The sequence below is a fragment of the Arctopsyche grandis genome, chromosome 13 (genome assembly GCF_051622035.1).
Source record: "Arctopsyche grandis isolate Sample6627 chromosome 13, ASM5162203v2, whole genome shotgun sequence".
Classification (NCBI taxonomy): Eukaryota; Metazoa; Arthropoda; class Insecta; order Trichoptera; family Hydropsychidae; genus Arctopsyche; species Arctopsyche grandis.
Genome location: NC_135367.1, coordinates 10,934,166 through 10,957,057, shown reverse-complemented (window position 1 = coordinate 10,957,057; position 22,892 = coordinate 10,934,166). Strand labels below are relative to the sequence as shown.

General features: G+C 33.5%; 3 protein-coding genes across 6 annotated transcripts in view; 2 read left to right on the top strand and 1 right to left on the bottom strand.

Annotated features, from left to right (window-relative positions):
- The window catches only part of KrT95D (phosphofurin acidic cluster sorting protein KrT95D), a 75,639-nt gene extending 60,654 nt beyond the window's left edge, over positions 1-14,985 (top strand). The window contains exons 2-19 of one of the 2 annotated variants that reach the window (XM_077444259.1): positions 4,552-4,761; positions 6,935-7,028; positions 7,115-7,307; positions 7,387-7,526; positions 8,372-8,500; positions 8,576-8,704; positions 8,784-8,937; positions 9,701-9,832; positions 10,667-10,830; positions 11,333-11,482; positions 11,564-11,784; positions 11,855-12,009; positions 12,116-12,260; positions 13,210-13,324; positions 13,405-13,617; positions 14,122-14,398; positions 14,536-14,658; positions 14,737-14,985. In XM_077444259.1, coding sequence (XP_077300385.1) covers positions 4,552-4,761; positions 6,935-7,028; positions 7,115-7,307; positions 7,387-7,526; positions 8,372-8,500; positions 8,576-8,704; positions 8,784-8,937; positions 9,701-9,832; positions 10,667-10,830; positions 11,333-11,482; positions 11,564-11,784; positions 11,855-12,009; positions 12,116-12,260; positions 13,210-13,324; positions 13,405-13,617; positions 14,122-14,398; positions 14,536-14,658; positions 14,737-14,864 — 2,872 coding nt within the window. In that variant the 3' untranslated portion in view covers positions 14,865-14,985. The remainder of the gene's footprint in view (positions 1-4,551; positions 4,762-6,934; positions 7,029-7,114; positions 7,308-7,386; positions 7,527-8,371; positions 8,501-8,575; positions 8,705-8,783; positions 8,938-9,700; positions 9,833-10,666; positions 10,831-11,332; positions 11,483-11,563; positions 11,785-11,854; positions 12,010-12,115; positions 12,261-13,209; positions 13,325-13,404; positions 13,618-14,121; positions 14,399-14,535; positions 14,659-14,736) is intronic. The other variant, XM_077444260.1, reaches the window with a different exon arrangement.
- Positions 1-22,892, top strand: part of LOC143921168 (uncharacterized) — a 420,653-nt gene that overhangs the window by 387,602 nt on the left and 10,159 nt on the right. The gene's annotated exons all lie outside the window — the stretch shown is intronic.
- LOC143921158 (actin maturation protease) lies at positions 19,303-22,871 on the bottom strand. 3 transcript variants are annotated; one of them, XM_077444321.1, is made up of 3 exons: positions 22,712-22,871; positions 21,962-22,445; positions 19,303-19,934 (listed from the first exon to the last, which is right to left on the bottom strand). In XM_077444321.1, the coding sequence occupies exons 2-3, from the start codon at positions 22,438-22,440 to the stop codon at positions 19,592-19,594; spliced, it is 822 nt and encodes a 273-aa protein (XP_077300447.1). In that variant the 5' UTR covers positions 22,441-22,445; positions 22,712-22,871; the 3' UTR covers positions 19,303-19,591. The 3 variants fall into 3 exon arrangements, with proteins under 3 accessions (XP_077300447.1, XP_077300448.1, XP_077300449.1); XM_077444322.1 differs by having other exon boundaries at positions 19,419-19,934; positions 22,708-22,871; XM_077444323.1 differs by having other exon boundaries at positions 19,419-19,934; positions 22,631-22,713.

The window sequence follows — 22,892 nt, the reverse complement described above, 5'->3', positions numbered from 1 at the left end:
CGATTTTTAAATATTTGTGTATATACAAGTATACAGTATTCCAACTGATAGGCTAGACTTCAAAATTCAAAACTAACGATCAATACTAGGATATATATCCGTTCACATGAATCTGGAAACAGAAAGTACGTAGACAGTTTTGCGTGCAGGACCCCCTATTAACGTTTTTACTTATCTTTACCATGCAACCGTATTGTGACAGCGCTAGATAGCGGTGAGACATTTATATGTACCATATCTATTTGAAGAAATGTTCACTGAAGACCATGATTTCGATTAATTTATCTCTTTGCTGTTTTGAAACGTCAGCATAATATGTAGTACCATATTGTAAGGATAGGTGTTTGGTCGCATGGACGAGTATACAGATTTCAACTATCAAAAGTTGTGCCGTGAACACTGACAAGAACACAAATACATACTATTTTTTTTTTTAATTATTATTCTCAATCGATCATGTACACTTGTCTTAACAGGTTATTCCAATGCGATGAGTATGCATGCAGATTAAGAATTATTTATTAGATATTTACATTAAACACGATATCTATAGTTAAAAATTGTACAGAAGTATTGTAAGTGTTTTACAAGACAAATACAAACAACGATTAACATCCGCAGAGACATCTATGGACAAATTTGCGGCATTTATACAAATCAGCGAAAATCGAGATGCTGAATATATTTTTCGTAAATAGGACAGTGATGCCAATTTGTTGTAACCGTAGTTATTTATAGTTTTGGACCATTTTGGCATTACACGAAGAACCTAATGCGCCATAATGGCCTACATAAGAAAACTAGAAAAAAAATTAAAAGAAATAAAAAAACAAAAGAAAAATAGTATATAAAATTTATAATATAATATACTAGTGGTTTTACCCGGCTTAGCTCGGTATTTATAATATAAACCGTTTAAACATGGTTAATATAATAATAAACATTTTATTAAATTTATTTGAATAGTTTAAAATTTTTTTGAATATACATTTGTTTTTTTTATTAAATTTATAAATACAAAGTCTCTTTCGAAATTATATATTAGATTACAAAACATCCCTGCGAAACCCAAATGGAACAGAGAAAATCAAAATTCCACTCATAAATCACATTTAATTATGAAAATAACGATGAGCGCAGGCTACCAGACAAATAGGTTAAAAACAATATCCGATAATCTACGCCCACTAAGGTGGAAAAATCGCATTCAGGCTCAGCAGCAACGATTTCATTTAAAATTCGAATAGCTCTTGGAATATGAGTCATTCGATAAAGAACTGTGCGAGCAGGAGGTACAACATACAACTGATGCGGTGCAAACGATCGAAAAGCGCCAGACAGACTGAACCACAGATTAACGACACGTGTACCTTATGCGTGCGCACTGCTCGCACTTACACTAAGCGAAATCTACCCGAAGTCCCTGTATACGTTCTGCGCTTCTGATACTTAAGTTCCGAATTTTTCCATATTAAATTAATAAAAACTCGCCAGAAAGATCCAACTCAATTTTAATAATTACCATTTTAATAATTGCATCTGTGCACATCGAAAGGTTTCTCGTCATCTGATATGCAATTTTTCATTCGTGAAGTCGAGAATTGCGTTTAAAGCAGCTATCCAGTTAATCTGTGGTTCAATCTGTCTGGCGCTTTTCGATCGTTTGCACCAAACCCCATATAACATATACAATACATAACATACTATATAATGTAGCAAATATGCGAATTGACCGCAATGGCTGTGCATACTGATCCGCTAGCGACAATGGCCCCGGGTGTGTTTCGTGTATCAATTCCTTTCCAAAACCACCCGTTGAAATATCGGCACAACACGAGTTTTCCATAATTTCCAATTCACCGACTTAAATACCGCTTTTTATTTATTACATTGAATAAATGACAGACCATTGAGACACCCTCGCTTTGCAAATGGAACGACATAATACACACTCGACAACTGAAAAGTGTTTCACGGTCCACACGAACATTAGCATCCAGACCATTCAGCTCGCCCGGCATCCATCCATCCGTTCTCGTTTTGACGACGACGACTGTAAAGCGACCCATTCACCGCCATTATAAAATCATATCGCCGGCAAAATCGTCGTAATGTATGTATGGGGGAGAGATGGAGATGTGTCCCATTCGGCGTATGGTGTACCTAATGATGATGAGCACCTCGATTACCATACGTGCTCTCACACAAAGGGCACACGACCGAAACGTGTGTCGCAACAAAAGTAATCCAGAATTTAAAGTTAATTTGAGTTTCGTCATTGCGTGTGCTACGTGTGGACCACAGTGCGTAGAATGGCACCCAGAAGTGACGAGATGTAATTGAATACATACGTATGTACATATATTGCTTATATTGTATGTATGATTGATGTGGTCTATGGTTTGCGCAAATGTTTTCAGTCCGCACGTATATTCTAGCTCAAATTTAATTTGGTTTTCGTTTAGCTCGGCGACGGAGATTTAAATTTATCTTAATTCTGACGAGATGAATTCTCGCTTAAGCCTCGTGCCTCTCAAGGGCTCAATTTTTAATATCAAATTTTTGCTCAGCTTTCAGTTTTAATATTAGACTACATGTAATACGATTTGCATAAATTGATACGGCATTTTAATATCCTCGCTAGACAGCACTGGTTGCTTTAATTACTTCCTCGATACTCTCATGTAATTTTATATATATATATATATATATATATATATATATATATATATATATATATATATATATATATATGTACGTACATATTCCAGCGGCGTGGACTAATTAGTGGTTAGCATAGTATGCTATCGAGCAGATTGGTCACGGGTTCGAGTCCTACTAGAGTCCCGCTGCTGGCTAGACCATGATTTGTGACTCGAGGTCGATCGTTTCTTATCAGAGTTTGCCAATTTTTCTGATTTTCGTTGAAACGGTTCCTGTAAAATTGGCATCTCCTTTCCTATCGCTCTTGCTAATATCAAGTTATTCAGCGTCTTGTGGTTTGCCAATTTGATTATGAATTGCTGCAAAAATATCTTCATACATATATGTCACTATGGATGTTTGTATGAATTCGCATTGTAAAAAATGCTTATTTATATTCATTGTATTGTACATATCTGTATAAGTGAACTCGTCGCTTTGGAGCGATCTATAAAGGCGAGTGTTCATGTTCTATGAAATAAAATAAAATATGTATATTATAATGCCCTCTAAGATGAGAGATAGGAAACGGAATACGTGGATAAGAAGTATGACAAGGGTAGTTGATACAGTGAGGAGAGTGAAAAGACTGGAATGGCAATAGGAGATCGAAAGAAGTACTCGAAAAGTACCTGAGAGAATGCAAAATGGTGCAAGAAAGGCCACAAGGGAGATTTAATTTTATTTTTACAAAATTTATAGTTTCCCATAATGCCATTACGGGTTGCCCCTGAGCGACACCTGTGGTATTTAACTTCTAGATATGTTTATAATTTTTTGAAATCATATTCAAATCGTGTGTATAATGTTTTTTTCCAATTTGATGAGGAACCGTTTCAACAATGAAATTAGATTATTTGGCAAATTCTGGTAGGAAACGATCTATTTGGAGTCACATAAATATCCATGTCTGATCAGCATCACTACAGAAATACTTCCGAATAAATTATTTTCAATCTAGGTCGACCCAGGGCTTGAATTTGGAAACCTCTAGTTTTTTAGCATTTACACAACCACCGAGCTATACTGCTGGGTTGATGAATTAAGCAAAATTTTGTTGGATGAGATTGATGAGAGTTGCTTAAAATGGAGACGAATGGAAGCTTGTTGCAGAAGCCGTCATTCAGAAGTGGCTGGTGAATGGCTGTGGATGCTGAATATATCATATTTCAATATTCAGTTTTATCTCGCACAATACATTATACATATTCTTCTTAAAAAACTGTTGTATTCATGGATGATGTTTTCAAATACCAAATGAGCTATTTAATATAATAGTATACTAGTGTTTTACCCGGTTTCGCTCGGTATTTGTAATATAAACAGCTTAAACATGGCAAAACAATCTAATAGTTAACATTAATTTGTTTTATTATTAAATTTATTTGAATCGATATCGTCGTCATAGAAACTTTGATTTGTTTTCAATGTTCCCAACAAACCTTACATACATACATGCAAGTCTCTTTCGAAAATATATTAGATTAGAAGTTTTACAATTTGGCTTTAAGATTAGGCTCGTCTAACTGTCATCGCGACAGCTTTGAGTATATAAAAGCAAGGATTTCAAACCTCAAATCATATTTCCTTTCTCTCGACATTGAATTTTCAATGAGTGCTAAAATTGTTTGGATTGTAAATAAAGTATAGTCATAACAAATTATCGTCATTATTTTTTCATATATATTATAATAATAAGCGTCACTGTATCCACACCCATAATAAATCACCATATTATGCATGCATTTTTAATGCAATCGACACGCATCCGCTAATCCCATGACGTCATCCAGCTCTCGCACCCACAAACTGCAACGATTACTAATTCGACAATATGTTTCGTTCCAGACTTTGCACGCTGACCATCACAAGGCTGACGATGACAACACCTCTTCCTGGTCTATCGTCAGTATCGCTAGCAGCCAGGATGCACTCCTCGAAGAGGACCCTGAGGAGTCATGAGATCCCCCTGCCACCGAACGGAGCCCTCCTGGACACGGAGCTGGACCTCAACTTCAGCCTACAGTATCCCCACTTCGTGAAGAGAGACGGAAACAGGTATATTGAACGGTTATTGAATTGAAAATGTGCTCTCAAGATCGAAATCGAGTTATTTTCAGCGCACCGGCATTTTTCGCCGCATAACGACTTGAATAAGAATTGAATTTTAGAGGCGCCGTGGTCTCCCAGAAGTTCTCTTCTTGGAACGTGATCTGAACGCTAAGCGAACCGTTGAAAGCGAACGTGTCGCTCGTATTCAATTCATAACTTGTGACTGCATCGAAAGTATCTGTGTAGTCGTAGTGTGACCTGAAAATTCAATTCCGACAAGTCTACTTCCCCATATTCTATCGACCGTGTAAACTATAAATTTTCGTGTTCCACCTATGTACATATATATTGTCAAGGTAGTTTGGTCGATGTATAGATAGCCATAGCTATCCCAGTTGAGCTAGTATTAGTGTATAGGACTCGTGGAATTTCGAGCGGTAGGCTTCAAATGAAAGTCGTAACAAGTGGCAATGGCTGGTTAGTAAACATTGAAATTTTACCAAATTCTAGTGATTTTGTAATGTATTATCAGCGATATCTCTTTATGCTATTCCACCTTACGGCAAAAACACTCAGTTGATGAAGACTCGAAAAATGATAAAATGACTGAGTATGCACAATAGATTAGAAGTTGGGAGTTGACGGTTTTGTCGGTTCCTCCTATGAATCCTGGGAATTCCAGCTTGGGATGTTCTCCAGGTACGAGGTCATTTTTCGAGTCTTCGTCAACTCGAGTTTATGCCGTAAGGGCCATCGAGCTATTGCATACCTGTAGAGAAGTCGTGGGTTGAAGTCCCGACCAAATATGCTGTTGGCGAGATCTTGTGGTTATCAAAAAACACAGATCGAATGTTATAGTTTTCCGATTTTTCCTATCTTGAATTTGTTGAAGCTTAAAAAAATATAAAATACTAGTTGTTCTACCCGGCTTCGCTCAGTATTTGTAATATAAACAGCGTAAACATGGTGAATCTAATAGTAAATATTCATTTGTTTTTTTATTAAATTTATTTGAATCGAAAAAAAAATAATATTCAACCAATCGAATCGCCGTTATGGAAACTTTGACTTGTTTTCTATTCCCAACCAAAAATACTTACAAACTTACATACATACAAAGTCTCTTTCGAAATTATATATTATATTTCTCGCAAATTTGCTGTATCAAATTTTTTTTTTTGAATGTCCATAGATGTCTATTGTATTCTATATCCTGTTATTTTTTAAATGTATTTATTACAAAATTTATTAGTATTTATGTACAAAAATAATCTAACTATACATACGTCTCGCCTTGTGGCAATTCCTGTCATGGCACATATGCATGTGTGTAATAAAATAAAATATGTATCTGTTGCATCTTCTACGATATAAAGATGAATATTTGTTTGTCCACTCTGCAAACCAGAAACATAGCTTGATGGCTAGCGTATACTGCTAACAATTGAGGGGTCACGGGTTCGATCCCCGATCCAGTGTTGCCGGCCACACCTTGGGCGATCGTTTCCTATCCGAGTTTGCCAATTTATTTGATTTCATTGTTGAAACAATTCCTACCAAATTGGCTACCCACCCTCATTTTTCACCATTATTTGAATATAATAAATTTTTTTTTTATTTATTTAAAAAAAATCTACAGTTTTCAATTAGAACCACCAAATTTGATATCCTATCTCTTTATACGCTTAAATTAGACTGCATATACTGCTTAAATTAGATTGGAATCAAAGGGAAAATACTATATTTTTATCTTTTTTTTCCAACTTTCACCCATCCTAGCAACACCAAGCAATAATAAATTCCAAAATAATACATCAACTTTTATAGGCTATGTCTTAATTATCTTCTTTATTTAAATTTTGCAAGTCTGAAACTATACATTTACTGGTATGTATCAGTTTAAATAATAACTCAACGGTACAATTCAAACGCTTTTACGTGTTAGATGACCGTAGTAGTCGTGATTTAAACGTGCAAATTTCGTCTGTTGCCAAAATTGCTTCTAAATCTGGTCACGTCCACGCCACGGCGCGCAATTACCCGTCGTTTAATCGAATTTTCCCCCGTCGACAAAGTTTCCAATTTGTGAATTCATTGCAAATTTCAATCTCGATAAACGAATTATATGGTCGCACAAAACACCGATTATGTATTATATACCGACTTTATCACATTTCAGATTGCGAATTTTACTGCAGAGGAGAAAGAAATACAAAAACAGGACCATTCTTGGCTATAAAACACTTGCGGAAGGCATCATTAGAATGGATCAGGTATACACTATTTAATACCCCAAGACTTACATATCTAAGTATGCATGTAGAGTTATATGTACTAAACAAGTGTTTGCTTTTTTTAGGTCTTACAAAGATCTATGGATTTGGAATTGGAATTGTGCAGCGAATCAAGTGGTGGCAAGGCAGACAAGGGTGACAAAGACCGGGGAGTAACCGGACCTGGAGCACCTGCTGTTATAGCAAAATTAGCCGTACACCAACTGAGCTCAATGCCCGTTGATCATGATACAAAAAATAATAACACTCTTATAGCCGGTATTATTTAACTCTGCATAAATTAATATGCATATTGTATTGTATTACATAATTTATATATTTGGTGATATTATTGTAGACCGTGACTATTCAGACGAAGAAGAGGAAGCTGAATTTAGTTCGGTAGAAGACAACGACGAAGGTATGCTCACTTCGTACACGTCCAATAATCAACATAGGGCTATGGCATACAACAAAAGAGATTTGTCATATACAAAGGTGTGTTTTTATTTTGTTTAAAATGTTTTATATTTAATCCAGTCCGTTTATATTATCCAGCACTGCACGGAAAAGACTAGCTCTGTTCATACTATACAGCACCGCTCATTTTCGGCGCGTGCATGCGTTTTGGACGAGCGAAAGGCAAAATCGGTTTACATTTACATTACAGACTATGACGATATGGCGCAATATTGTCACAATTTGACGTTTCTGAAAATATTCATTTGCACATAGCAACACTTTGGTTAGTACGAGTGCACCCGCCACTATGACGTCACTTCATGCGTGAATATCTCAAAGAAAACCGGTTCTGCTTGATACGTTTCGTTGACATGTACTGCTGTACTATATGAATAGATCGTGTCTATTTCTGCCGTTTTGTATACGTCACATACATATTACGGAACATATAATTGTGTCCATTTACATAGAATGTACTAAAGAATATTTTTCTTATGGCTGTTTACGTGCAGTTGCCGGCTTGAGCTGTGCTGGTATAAACAAACCTTAATTCATGGTTTATGTCAGTGCTTTTTTCCGATGTATGTACATTGGTGTTCTGTGAAAAATCTAAATAACACTTTATTTTCTAAAGATAGTCTTATTGAAAATGGGTTTACTTATAAAATAAATTATCTGGGCCTTTTTTGGTTTTAAAGTGATAAATATTGAAAATCTATCTATAATGCTTTCAACTTCAGTGATTCAATTGACTAATTTTAAATGTAATACAATATGTATACAAATTCTATTGAAAAGTTCTTTGAGAAACCAAAAAACAAATAATTTTACAGTAATTGTGCTAAAATTTGTAATTATATTCAACTATTTATTGTTTTCAGCTTGATAGGGAATATTCGAATATTGATAGGGAAAGTTACATAGGAACCAAAGGTGCAGAGCGTGATAGTGATAGTGAATTCGAAAATAGACATAGTAAACGGAAAGGCGGTAGTCGAGGAAAAATGGCTGTGAGTATTCTTTTATTGCATTGTCTTTCTCTATTTACAAGAGGTTATATTAAAAGTATTCGTATAATTTTTCAGCAAAGGAATTTAAAACAAAAATTTGTAGCACTACTTAAACGATTTAGAGTACCTGAAGAATTACAACCCGGAGAGACTCGGAATAGTGGAGCTCTCGAAGGCGATAGAGAAATAGACGAACTGTTCAAGGTATTTTAAAACTTCTCATACAAAACATTGTCAATATTCAACTTCAATTATAATCTTATTGTCGTCTGTTTTCATTCAGGAATTAGAATCTCTGTCTTGCGGTGAAGACTCCGGACAAGAATTTGACACTATTAGTATAAGTTCAACACCGAAACCGTCACTCAGACCGTTCTTCGCGAGTTCGCGGAGCCTCGCTCATCAAGACGGCCCACCGACTCATCCTATTCCACTCGGTATTTTGAAATAATTCTACTTTCAATTTGCTTTCATATATGTACATCTAAGAATGCCTTTTTCGATATTACTAATTCAATCAGCGTTGTTTAAATTGTACCTGAACCCCTCCTCTAACAGGTCAATAGAGATTTGAGGGTTTATCGATTATTTTAAATATTTTTGTAATAGAATTTTGATCTATTAATATAATATAATACATATAATAAAAATACAAATGTGTTTGTATAAATGAATTTTCAATGTAAATTTTGAATGTCATCTTTTTGAAAGTCGTGTAGTGTATGTGTAGTCTTAATTAATAATTTATTATTATACATACGATGTGTTTATTATGAACTTGCAGATTTTTACCACTTAAACATTTTTGTCACAATGCATTGTTCTATTTTTATTAGATTAATTTTTGTTTAATTTGTCTTTAACCGAATATCGATATTTAGTCAAATGTGCATCTCATGTTCGTCGACGTGTATTTTATTTCATACAATATTTAATGTAATATAATATAAAGCATTAGTCCATCATTATTATTTTTTCTGTAAAAACATAGTGTTTTTTTCTTATATTCATTATTATGAAAATGCAGCCATTTTATTTTTGTTAATTTATTGTGTTTTGATTTTCCTATTTTATTTTTTTCTTTTTCATTATTTGTTTTTGTTCGTTGCCAATGCGGCTGCAATAAATTATCGCTGCTCGCTTGGTGTTGCCTGCTTGGTGTGTTTGTGTGTGCCGTAATGTTGCCAAATATACCACCAGTCGCGCCGACACCGAAGCAGCCTCCTCCGGATAAGTTGCAGCCTCCGGAAAAGATTCAGCAAATCCAAACCGACACACCGGCCCAATCAGCCAAGGAAAAGAAACTTTCCACTAATAACATTTCCACAGCAGGTTTGTTAACATTTTGAAAATGGGTCGACTATCTCTCTCTCTATATATATATATATGAAATATGCCATCTCGTTTTCTTTCTACTACATAGAGTTGTTGTGCATTGTTCTACTATATACATACATATATATAAATACCTAAACTTAATTACTGGAGTTTGATTTCGAAATGTCTTTCACACCTGATCTGCACACATTCTGCACCACCATACTTTTTTCTATGCTGATATACATATTTATATATTTTGATTTATCCTTTCTGAAAATTATTAGGTTATCCTGTCTGTATTTCCGCATTTTATTATAGCTCATTTTGAACTATGTAATGTAACCGCTTAATGTAAATTCTTCTCTCATATGCCTACGTAAAAATAATGATCATGATAAAATTTTGCACATTTTTGTACACGTATTTTATTTTTGTAATATATAAAAATTATCAATAAAATTGATTTGCATCGACAATATCAGCCGTATATGTATATTTTCTCTCACTGTAATATCAAAGTCTTCTAATTTTAAATTATAATTGTATCTTCTCTTTCATGGCAGATGTACGTAAACGATGACGCATCTTCTTATTCTGTGTCTTGTCAGTATTTCAGGATTTGTTATATATTTATTATTGTTATGCTTTGCTATCGCTTTTGTATGTTACTTTTCTTTCTATTCACGTTTATTTATTTTATTATTACATACTTTAAATTTGTATAATATAGCTCATGAATTGACGTATCATCTCTTATTTTTTATGATAGTAAACAATTCCGTTATTGCTTTTAATGCATATGAATTCCGAATCGTTTATATCTAATTGATTATTGTATGTTTGAAGAAAATGAACAATGGTGGAATAGAGGACTGGATCGTACTCCTGGCGGTCCAGATGGATCCCTGCTACCTTATTTAGATCAAGATGATAACACTGATCAGCTCACATCAAGAGAACAATCTTCAAATGATCATCAAACAATAGCTGGTTCTCCACCCAAAGAAAAGGTATTCTATTAAAAAACAGAAGGTTCATAACAATACCCAACCTTATAGACATTTTTTTCCATCCAACTATTCAGAATAAATAACTGAAGCATACACAATATCTCATCTACGTGATAGTTTAACTAACCCAATTGTGCATATGAAAAGTTGAATTCATTTAATCAACTGATTGCCATTTTTTTTGTAATTGTTGTGACTTTGGGTCGTCAATAATGTGATGTTTTGAACCTGATCATTGTAGTTAATATCATCACTAGCCAGAACAAATCAGTCTGATGAATTGAGTCCACTGAACGAATCACAGACGTCCAAAGTACCCTTCCGCATATGACAGTCAGCTATCTTTGTCGTGCTTTTCTTTAAATTTATCGATGCAGTATTGACCTTGGCTGATTTTAGTGCTAAATTTGCAAATTTACATATAGTTAATTTGATAGAATGAGATCACCGTGACTGCTTAAACTGATTTGTCATTAATTAATGAAACAATTATAACTTGTAGGATGAGAAGAAGTCCAGACTATTCAGATCTGCCGTCGGTGGACAGAGTGGTGGTGCGAGAAAAAAGCAACAATCCCTCACAATATCCACCGATCAACAGCTCAAACCCACGCCCAGTGATCATTCAGCTCAAAGTCCTACAAACACCGAAGTAAATTCCATTTTTCACTTGGATTTCACGTCCAATGTCTACTTTTGAATGTGAAATATTTAATTTTTGTTTATTTTTCAGCCTCGGCGTAGTTTCTTAGAGCAGATAGGCAGAGTTTTGGGGGGAGACGAGATTGGCATGCCAGATATACTAACTCTAGTTCATCCTGCACGAGACGGCGCTTCCGCCGCACTATTGACAGCGAGACTGGCTCCAATTCTGCCAAAGCCGACTCTGAATCCGCACAACGTTCACGAAGTGCGCGCTCTGATGCAGAGCTTGCTCAATAAGATTTGCAAAGTGTACGTTTTTATTTATTTTTAATCAGCCATTTTATTCTGAATTATTACTATGTTTTCGTTGTGTTTGCAGTTGTAATACGTCAGCGAAACCAATACAGCCGGTCAAAGTTGTGCTGATCGGTCCCGATGCTTTGATTAGCAGTACGCTACGAGCATACGTTGACTTGTGGGCGTTGCGTCCTCCAGATTGGGGAACTCATGTTCGATTCTATCTTGTGCCATTAGGTAAAATATGTATTTTAATTGTTGATTTTATCTTCCTCAAATTTGTTCTTATATGTACAAAATTTTTATTAGCTTCACTTGTTTTATTTGTGTTATTATTTTTCAGGTGTTAATTATATATCGAGGTATTTAGCCTCTATGGATGCCGGTTATGCTATTTTATTCGGAGGCGAGGGTTGGCAGTCGTTATGTGAACGAGCCGCTGATGGATCTATAAATGACGCTAACGATTTAGTCAATAGGATTAATAGGTAAATATAGGCATAATTTTTCTTAATGGAACCAAGCCATATAATCAACGGGAACAATTTAAACGTCCATTTTATAAAGTAAATGTGCATTTAAAAGAGCAATTTAAAAACATTTTTGTACATCATATTTCTAAATGACGGATACAAATTGCATTAGAAAGTTTGCTTTGATCATTGAAAAAAATGTTTGCTACTTAAAAAGTGGCTGAAATGTGCATTAAAATGACAGATGAACTGTATCGGCAACGTCGTGAATACCAAAATACGAACCAACCGTTTGGTTAGGTTTTATTTATTTAAGACTAACTGAACCCGGCATGCGTTGCAACGCCACAATAACGCATACAATTCCCGTTCTCGTTCCCATTTGTTGGAAAAACGCAGGCAGCGAACACGTTGGTCGCGACGCGAAAACATTTGAAATTATTTTGTTGCAATGACACCCATTCCCGTTTTTTTTTTTTCAAAGTAATCTTCCCGGACATGCATACAACAAATCCTGAAAGTTCCATCGTAATCGGTTCAGTGGTTTAGGAGCCTATTCGAGACACACACAGACATTCATTTTTATATATATATAGATAGATTACATTTCACTAGTTAGATTATAATTCCACTAGTGAGAAACAAAAGTAAACACTTGACACAGTTGACAATTGTCAATAGCGGAAAACTGCAACATTGCCGCTTTTTGTATTCTAATGCTAAAATCTATTTTTTCGAACGATCGTTTCATATTTTTTACTTGTCACTTTATAATGCCAAAATATTTTATTTGATGCACAATACTAGATTGTTTTTAATGCACCGAAAATAATGCAAAATTTTAATGCACAAACATTTTTTTTAAGATTCAGTGTTTTACTCAATGTACAGTTAAATCGTACCCATAATCAACTCGTTAATAAGCAGGAAAAAAATAGAATATATCTTATAAACTTTGTTTTAGATATGTGAGTGGTTCAGGTCCAACTGTTCAGCTTCCCATCGGTGAAGCTATGGTGACATACAGAGAACGATCCTGTGATGAAGACTCCAGCCAAATATTTGTGCCATTTATTAATGTAAATGAATATTTTTTGTCGATTTGAATTTGAATTTCATTTGAACATTAATTTATGGGTTTTTTTTTGTTTGATAATAGGATGTTAGGATAGGTGCAGCAGAAAGTGCGCAACATTCTGTCGATTTAGAAGAAGCTTTGGGTCCACCGGGAGGATCACCACCCGCAGCATTAAGACCGTCACCACCAGCTACTCCAGCTCCACCTTCATCTTTAGATTCGACTCCTATGACGCCTGCGGCCCCGTTGCCCCAACATTGGGAACCGCTCGAGTTGCATATCGACTATTGGCAGGTTAGTGTTGAAAGATTCAATATATATACATATACATCATCGTCATCATTTACAGCCATTCACTATCCACTGCTAGATGAAGACCTCCCTAACACGCTTCCATTCGTCTCTGATTTATTTATAATTTCGCCATAGTGACATTACAGATTAGCTCCAAGTCGTCACTATGGCTACACAAAAAGAAAAAAATATGCAATAAGATGTGTTTTTTAACAAGCGTTTTTTTTTTATTTCGTCTCCCCATATTCCTTTCACACTTTAACATTCTCTTGGGTACCATTTCAGTTCTCCTGTTCGCCTTTCGTCCATTATTCTAGTTACCTAACCGCGCATTGCTATTTAAATCTCTTCACTCTCTCCACTACATCGACTAAACTTCTCACCCACGTATTCAGTTTCCTGTCTCTTCTTGTTATGCCGAACATACAGCGCTCCATACTTCTTTGATATATACATACACTGATAAAAAACATGTATTGATTATTTTTTGCTTAACTTTTTCAGTTTAGCAAAGGGGGAGATTCACAAAATAAAGTGGAAGATTTGTCCACAAGAAAAAAAATCGAAGGCCATATAAAGAATGCTACTGGAATGAGCAATGCCGGATCAAATGCTCCTAATGCAGGTTCGACTTCAACTGCAAGCGCTGCTGGTACAACTCGTGGTACTATCAAGTCGACGTTCCGTTGTCTGCAAGTTGCTCGATTGTCTTCGGGAGTCGATCCTCAGACGACACCGCTGTTCCTGATGACGTATGCCACCAAAGAAAAGAAACAGAAGAGTGAGTATTCGAATGAATCGTACAAGTATGATAGCTTGGTACTTAAAATGTGGTTATATTCATTCATATGGTTCATCATCCGTAATATTTAAAAAAAAAAACCAGGCTATTTTAAAACATATTTTTTAATGTTTCAGTAATGAGGCTAGGTAAGAAGAAGGAAAAAGACAAAGATACAGACACGGGAAGAAGTCAGACGTTAGAAAACATCACTCGTATTATATGTTCATCAAAGTCATCGCACAACACGCCGCTCAGGGGTGATTTATTATTTTTTATATACATACATGTTTGTGTAAAAATTGATAAAAAAACTTATCGTGTATTGTTTTTTTCAGTGTTTATCGATGGCACTGAGTGGAGCAGCGTTAAATTCTTCCAATTGTCAATGCAATGGCAGACGCACATGAAAACCTTCCCAGTAGCTTTATTGGGCGCTCCTCTAGCGCCGCAAGAGCTTACTTAGATCTCGGCTTTAATTAATAAAATATCGACTGGTAAATATTTGCGAACAAGGATTTCGTTTTTAATTTTAATCAACCCGACGTCGAGACGATTTCATAGAAGTTTCCTCGCGTTGCGTGTACGTGCTGTGAGATTATTTTGAGAAGTTTCTTCTGATTTTTATTAGTCTTATTCCCAATTTTATATATATATATTGTATATTGCATAATTTAATAATAATACATCCTAAAATATTCCGTAATTCATATATTGTACGTAGTTTACGTTTTAATTATTTTATATAATATATATATATGTATGTGTAAAGCATAATATTTTAATGATAACGTTTAATTTATAATTTAATTAATAATTGATCACGTTGTGCAAAAAGTTTACGAACGATTCAAAATTACTGTTAAGTTTGACGAAATGTGTATGAATTTATATTTACATATATATATGTCGTCGTCGTAGTTACTGTAAACTCGATTGAATTTATTTATTTTGTAAATCTTTGGTTTTGTTACAATTTGTGAATCGGAATGCAGATCAAGAGATTTTACGTGATATTCTTTTTTTTTTTTGTGGTATTTATATACCATACCTTTATGTATGTATGTAATTCTATTGATAATATTTCAATGTGAAAAATATTTATATGAAGTTTATGAATTTTAAAATACATTTTTAACTCTTAATATATTCTCAAAATTGAAAAAAAAAATATAAATATATATCTATTGCCTTTTTATATAGACTCGCTTATCTAGTCATGTGACGTAAAAAATACATATGTAGGAATTAAATTCTTCAGAACGGATGATACATTAATCATTTTTTATTCACCGAATCTGTTATTAATAATTTTTACGTATGCGTAAAATTTATGTACGTATGTTTTTGCATTTAAAATTTTTCTATATTCATTTCGATAAAAAAAATTCTAGTCAGTTTCATTTTGTTTTTGTTTCAGTCACTGATTAACAATATACGCATATTTATTTACCAAAGGCTTTTTTTTAATTACTATTGTGATATATTTCAAAGTTTTTTACTTGTCGCGCAACATAATCAAAAAAATTATCAGCCATGGTATTTGTTTCCTAATTATATCTTACCCGGTAATTGATATAACATAATCTAAGTCTTTGAAACGTACATATTATTATATATTGATAAATTCAAGTTTAGCATTAAAATGTGAAATGTTTAGAGATAAAATCGTGTTTGTGGTAGTTTTGTCGTGCGTCAAGAGATAAACGCATAATATTTATTCATAACAGCAAATGTTGCACAGTGTTTCTATACCTTTGATGTGTAAATTTTAACTGTGAGCCAATAATGAAAAAATTGTACATAGCATTGAAAAAATAGAATGATCTTTTTTATTACAAAACACGTATAATAATATATCATATGATGATAAAAATTGATTTTTCTTTTATTTATTTATAATTTTCTTATGACAGTATATCCATGTTTGAAATATAATATCCAAATTCATACATAATATTGTATATCATCATTATTCTGTCTTCCTATATGTTAGAAAAACATATTTTCATGTCATAGTTACACTTCTATATCATTTATTGTTCTAAAATGAAAAAGTCAATTGAAAGCACCCGAGAAAAACACGTCAAAGAAATTGGATTATTATTTGTAAATAAATTTTTAATATCTCGAGACAATATGATTGTAATCAATAAAGACTATGAAACTCTTAGGTAAGCGTAATTTATATTAATAGCAAATATGTGAATTTTTTCTATATACATACATTATAGAATTAAATGTGTACAATTGTCATATAAGTCAAAACTGATTCAACTGGTGTATAATTTGCATATTTGTATTTTGACGTATTTCATATAAATAATCGTTGACTTTGCATTATTGATGTGTCTTTATTTCGATTAAAATAATTGTAGAGTTTAGAAGTTGTTCTGATGCGAAACATAGCCGAGCTTGCTGAGATAGTGTAATGCGAATTGGTGATATTTTCACGTGGTGTGTGCTGTTGTAAGGTCCGAGACCACTTTTCTGTGTTTGATGTCTTTCGATGTTGGTTAAAAATAAGAAGAAAATACGTAGTGACATGTAAATTCCAAATATTGTAAATCTATTTGTGTAATTTTAACGTGTGGGTTTTCAATCTGCATGCGCAGTTTGAGATGTGATCGTTGATTTTTGTATTGGATTTGCTTTTCCGCACAATTTTTAACGTGAATCTTTTCATTGGAAGCAATACACACACTCAATATGTCCATAGCGATGAGTATATGATACAAAAGAGTCAAATAACTCTTTCCAAAGGAAAATAAATAATGTCTGTACAGCGTATCCGTTCCTGCTGAAAATAAGGTGAAAAGTCTATATAAGGATGGTAAGATTTTTTGTGTATCAGATATCTTCCATTCTAATCGTTTGAATGTAGTGATGAGTCAATACTTTAATTCTTGTATTGTTCTATAATAATTCAATTAGTTGTTTTGATGTTTGTGTATGCATTTGTGTAGATTGACCAATAAATATTGTCTTTTAATGGCGCTGTAATAACTCAACGGAAACAATCAATTTTTCCATGATTTTTTATCAATTTTAAACGTCTCATACGATCCTTAATAAACAACATAAACTCTTCAAACTTTCCATAGTCTTACATTTTTATTACATTATAACTGACATACTAGTTGCTAAGGTAAAATAATTATCAACTACATACATATAAACCATCGTATAATATAACTAGTGAATTAATTAATAGTGCAAAGTCGAAAAGCATGTGTAGGTATATTCAATAGATAAACCATTACAAATAAAAACACCCAGTTTTATATGTATGTAGACACATAAAATATAATGTGGTTTCCATTTTGTTGAAAATAACTTGAGAATCATATGTATATATTTGATGCGCTTAGGAAATGAAAGTATTTAATAAAAACATCAGACATTATTCTGTATATGTATCATCTATGTACATATATCTTGTTTCAAACTTCCTTAAGTCTGCAAGATATATAATTGTTGCTGATTACCTGATCACTGACATAGCTTACTACATAACATATCTTATACACATTCAAAACAAATAAAGTTCGTTGTGTGTATGTGTGTGTGTGTGTAATTCGTTTCTGATTGGCTGTCTTCAAATTCGTTCCTGATTGGCTATCGTCAAATATTCATTTTTTTAGATTCAAATAAATTTAATGTAGAAACAAATGAATGTTTACTATTAAAAAAAATAGACATGCTTAAGCGATTTATATTACAAATAACTATACAGTAATACATAAAATGAACTAGTTCCTTAAAGCATATACAATATTAGTCAAATGACTTGTAACTGAAAGGATTCGTAATAAATAGTTTACGATTTCATAATGGTCAGTTTATACATATATACACAGGCCCAAAACAGTGCCACCAACCGAAACAATGTTGAACATAAATATTGACTCATTCGTATACACGTATATGAAAAACGCCCATAGAAGACTGCAACGTTCCATATTTTTTTTCAACTGATGCTTTAATATATTTAATGTTGTCTTTAGGTAGAAGAAATGTAACTATCTTACAAATGCCAGGGCTTTCTTAAATTGTACATACATATACACAATTTAAAGTGTCATTGTAATGAAATAATTGATTATTATACACTTAATAAAAAATGTTCTGTAGGAATTAAAAAGATAATATATGTATGTGTGTTGTAAATTTATTTAATGCCAAGAAAATGCTGGCGATCTCTCTGTGTTATTGACATTGAAATATATGTATGTAAGTAAGTTTTTTTTCTACTTGTCGTCTTGATTCGATGAGGCTTTAATTGAATTCATAGCGTTTTTTATGTGATAGGTACAATACTATGATTTTCGACGTATATATGTATCTACATATACATATATACATACATATAGATAAATAGTAGTAGATAATAGATCTGGTGTACATATTTATACATATAATATAATATATAAAAATTAATATTTTATATGTAAAATGTAACTATTAAATTGAAGTTTAAATAGAAACGGAATATATAAAGTCGTCGTAATAATTTGCCATACATATCATCTTATATCATTTAAGATTTAATTATTATTATTGTCATTTACATTATTATGAATTTAATTTTGCGAATTGACTACTCATTTGTTTAATGAAGTATGATATACATTAAAAGTTTAACTCACATTGATTTATTTCATTGTAATTAAAGCCAATAGTAAAAATAATTTAACTGTACACAAAAATTACATAAGTACGGTAAATAAGATGTGCTATTGTTTTATATTATTAAGTACGTTATCAGTGATAGTTCGTGTTAAAATGCGATGTGATTTATTTGAAAATATAATATTAATATTTTTTTCATACTTGAGATAATATTAAAAAGTCGAACGGATTGTAAAGGAAGAGTGCATTTTCGCAAAAAAGAAAAAAGATCTCATTTATACGTTGATTGTTATATACATGTATACATAAAACTATGAATTATTTGCAATATGTGTCAATTTTCCATTAACGATTTGCAATGTTTTTAAAACAAAATAAAATACACAATCAAATGCAATATTATCAAAATCAGTATTGTTTATTTATAATAACAATATAATATATGTCTGTGTGTCAATATTGTTATCCACAATTAAATTAAACTAAAAAAAATACATTACAAAGATTAATTTCATTTAATAGCACCATCCCAATTCCTCCCAAATTCATCTAATCGTAAAACTAAGTGATGTCGTTTTTATTCATTTTGTGAACTAAAATGAATTGTCCGCTTAGGCCGTCTTCCCCATTCAGACCACCGTTGGGTACTATGTACTCTAATTCATCATTGACTCTTATCTCCGACATTTCGTCCAGGTTTCTATTGCTGTTTTCCAAGTCTTGCAGTTTCCATATCGCAAGATTGGCAGATTTTCCGTGTCTAGCCGTAACATAGACGTTTCTAAAGTCGTATTTTTGCTTCTTACCCTCGAATACTTCCGCTATCAGAATACCGGTTACGATGGCCCAGTGCGCAGAGTGACCCCTTTTCATACACGGAGAGTGATTCCGATCAGCATCATATCTAAAAATAACGTCAAGGAAATAATCGATGAAACGAATAATCATTTTCAGGTGGGGATTATCAATGTAGTAATTGTAGGGGATGTAGTAAGTAGCTGGTAGAATTCTCAGAACCCGAGAGCGTGAGACTCACTTAAAACTGTATGTGCCTAAACAATGAAGCGGGGAAGTTGTGGTGGGCAACTTGCCCTTTAAAAGGAGGTACACTTGGTACAGTGATTATTCTGGAACGAGCGCTGACTGCGCGTGGACCTCCTGAATCATTCAATAAATGCTGTGAAGCGACATTGGCCTTTCATTTGGATCATCAACCCACCCCTACGCAACACTATCAAAAAGTAAATAACCTAATATTACTCATTTTCTTAATTTTGACTTGTGTACATATGTATATGTACAATCCCCTAGATACCATTTGAATACGTTTTCCTTTCGTACATTATTTTTTCCCACTTGACCCACCCATCACCATTTTTACAAGGCTCTTCTATATTTTTAGCTAGTCTCGTCATAATTCTCTTTACTTTATTCAACAGTTTATTATATAATGTCCAAATTTTGCATCCATACGTCATTGTTAGGGCAGGATTTTTTTTCTCGGTGGTTAACCCAATCACCGAGCTATACTGCTGCAATTTACCTATAACCTACCTAGGCTGAAACCTAATACCTCAAAATCTAGGGCGCTTCCAGCCAAAGTGTATAATCAGAAATGGGAAATTTTAAAATCACATCTAGAACCCCAGTCAAAAGTGCCTAAATATTTGTCAAAAACAAATTGTAAGTACATGGAAAAGCCACAGAAGCTATTTTGAAAAGTAGCAGTGCTATTACTGATGCCTATATCTCTGTCTCATACAGATCTTCATCACATTACATACAAGGAAAATATTCAGATGGAATTCCATTGCATTTTCTGTTACTCGTGACAATGGGAATATCCCATAGCCTCTCTTCATCTATTACTTTATTTTACAAACAGCATTCATTCGCCTAAATACATTCCACCCTAATCTTCAAACATCCTTATTCAAGACAAGGTAGGTCATGGGAATGATTGCTAGCATCCTGGGAAAAAATCACATGACGATTGTACCATACATAAAGTGACCATACGTCCCGTTTTGAACGGGACCGTCCCGTTTTTAGGCAGCCTGTCCTGTTGTCCCCAAGCACAGCTTCGGGACGTCGAAATGTCCCGTTTTCAAAAACCCGAATTTGATACCCGACTATAGATTCCTATATTCATTTTGAACAGGAAATTGACAGATTTTGAGACATCGACCGAACACCAAAATATAGAAAAATCGCGCGATTTAAAAAACACATATATCTCCAAATCTCGAGCCAATCAACATTTTTTATTACCAGATTTGTGTTTACTGGGCATATATCTATAAGAAAAGTCATATCTCGTCTCTGAACCATTTTTCGTATCGAACAGTGTTATTGAATACATTTTATGCCTGCCCGGAACTAATGCACCCATAGAAAGAGTCTTTTCACAGATGAACAAGTTGTGGACAACCGAAAAAACGCAATTGCAAGTTGCAGTTCTTAAAGCGATGCTGTTAATTAAAATCAATTTTAAGAAATTCTGCCAAGAATTTCATTCTTATTTAAAAGCAAACCCAGTAATACTTAAGAAAATTTGTTCATCAGAAAAATATAAAACAACATAAATTTTTTATATTTATATTATTCATGCCTGTTCTTTTCTTTTCTTCATCAACATTCCTGTTCTTTTTATTAATAAATAAAAAACTATGAAAAAATACGCGTTTTCTTGAATACACATACTATTACGTAAAAATTGGTAGATGTCCCGTTTTGAGGACAAAAATAAATGGTCACATTAACCATACATGATATTCAATCAGACCCAAATTTGCGTTTGAAACATAATTGATCTTTCAATTTGGACAAACGAATAATAATTATTTAATTCATATAAAAGATATGTATAAAGTTCCCAATCTACATAATGATTGGAAAGTAAAATTAAATGAAAGCAATTTCAAAGGATACGGTACGAGCATTACAGAGCCGTCGATCAACGACTGAACAACTCTCTCGTCGAAAATCTTCTGCTTGCAATGTTCCACTGACAAGTTATCAATGTTGACCTTCTTCAAGACATACTCGATCAGACTGAACATGCTTTTCACGCTGAACATCTCTCCGTTATTGGTGTACCCAAGGTCTTTAGCCATATTCAGAATATTGTCTGGCGTCATAGCCTTCTGCAATAGCATGCTCAAAGCGACCAAGCCGCACGTGGGTCCGACTTGAAGGATCGACTCGAAATTCGTATAGCACCAGATCGATGGCTCGGCATAAAGACACACTCCATGTCTTTGACAGGCCGTTTTCAACTCCTCGATAGATGAGGCCCAATCGCAGCCAACTTGATAGCGCAAGTGTACTCTCCTCGGCTCGCTGTTAGATTCTTTCTTTGGGGTGAGCTGTAATAGAGGTGGCGGGGGAGGTATTCCAGCCTCAGACATGTTATCTGAGAAATACAATGATATTAATCAAAAAGACTTTTCATTAAGAATCTACAGAGAATAGGTTAGACTGAATTGAACATAACATATTCATAAGAAAGCTATTTATAGTGGATTTAATAAATAAAAATGGCTTGATATTAGATCGAATAATTCACAAGGTATATGGTAAATATAAATGTTGAATTACATTTTCAATTTGAAATTTTGTACAGAACGTCAATTGACACATGAAAAATGATACTGAAGTTAAAAATAAATTGATACCTACAGAGATATCGAGCGTTCGAATGCGAAAAAGCGAAATGAGTTTTTTAATGGGGCTTCGAGGGCAAAGCCCCGCATCATGAGTCTCAAATTACAACCAATTCCTCCATTTGACAGTCAGGATCTGTCATATTGACATTTGTGTAAAGTTTGTATTTAAAATTGTTTACATTCTAATTCAAAAT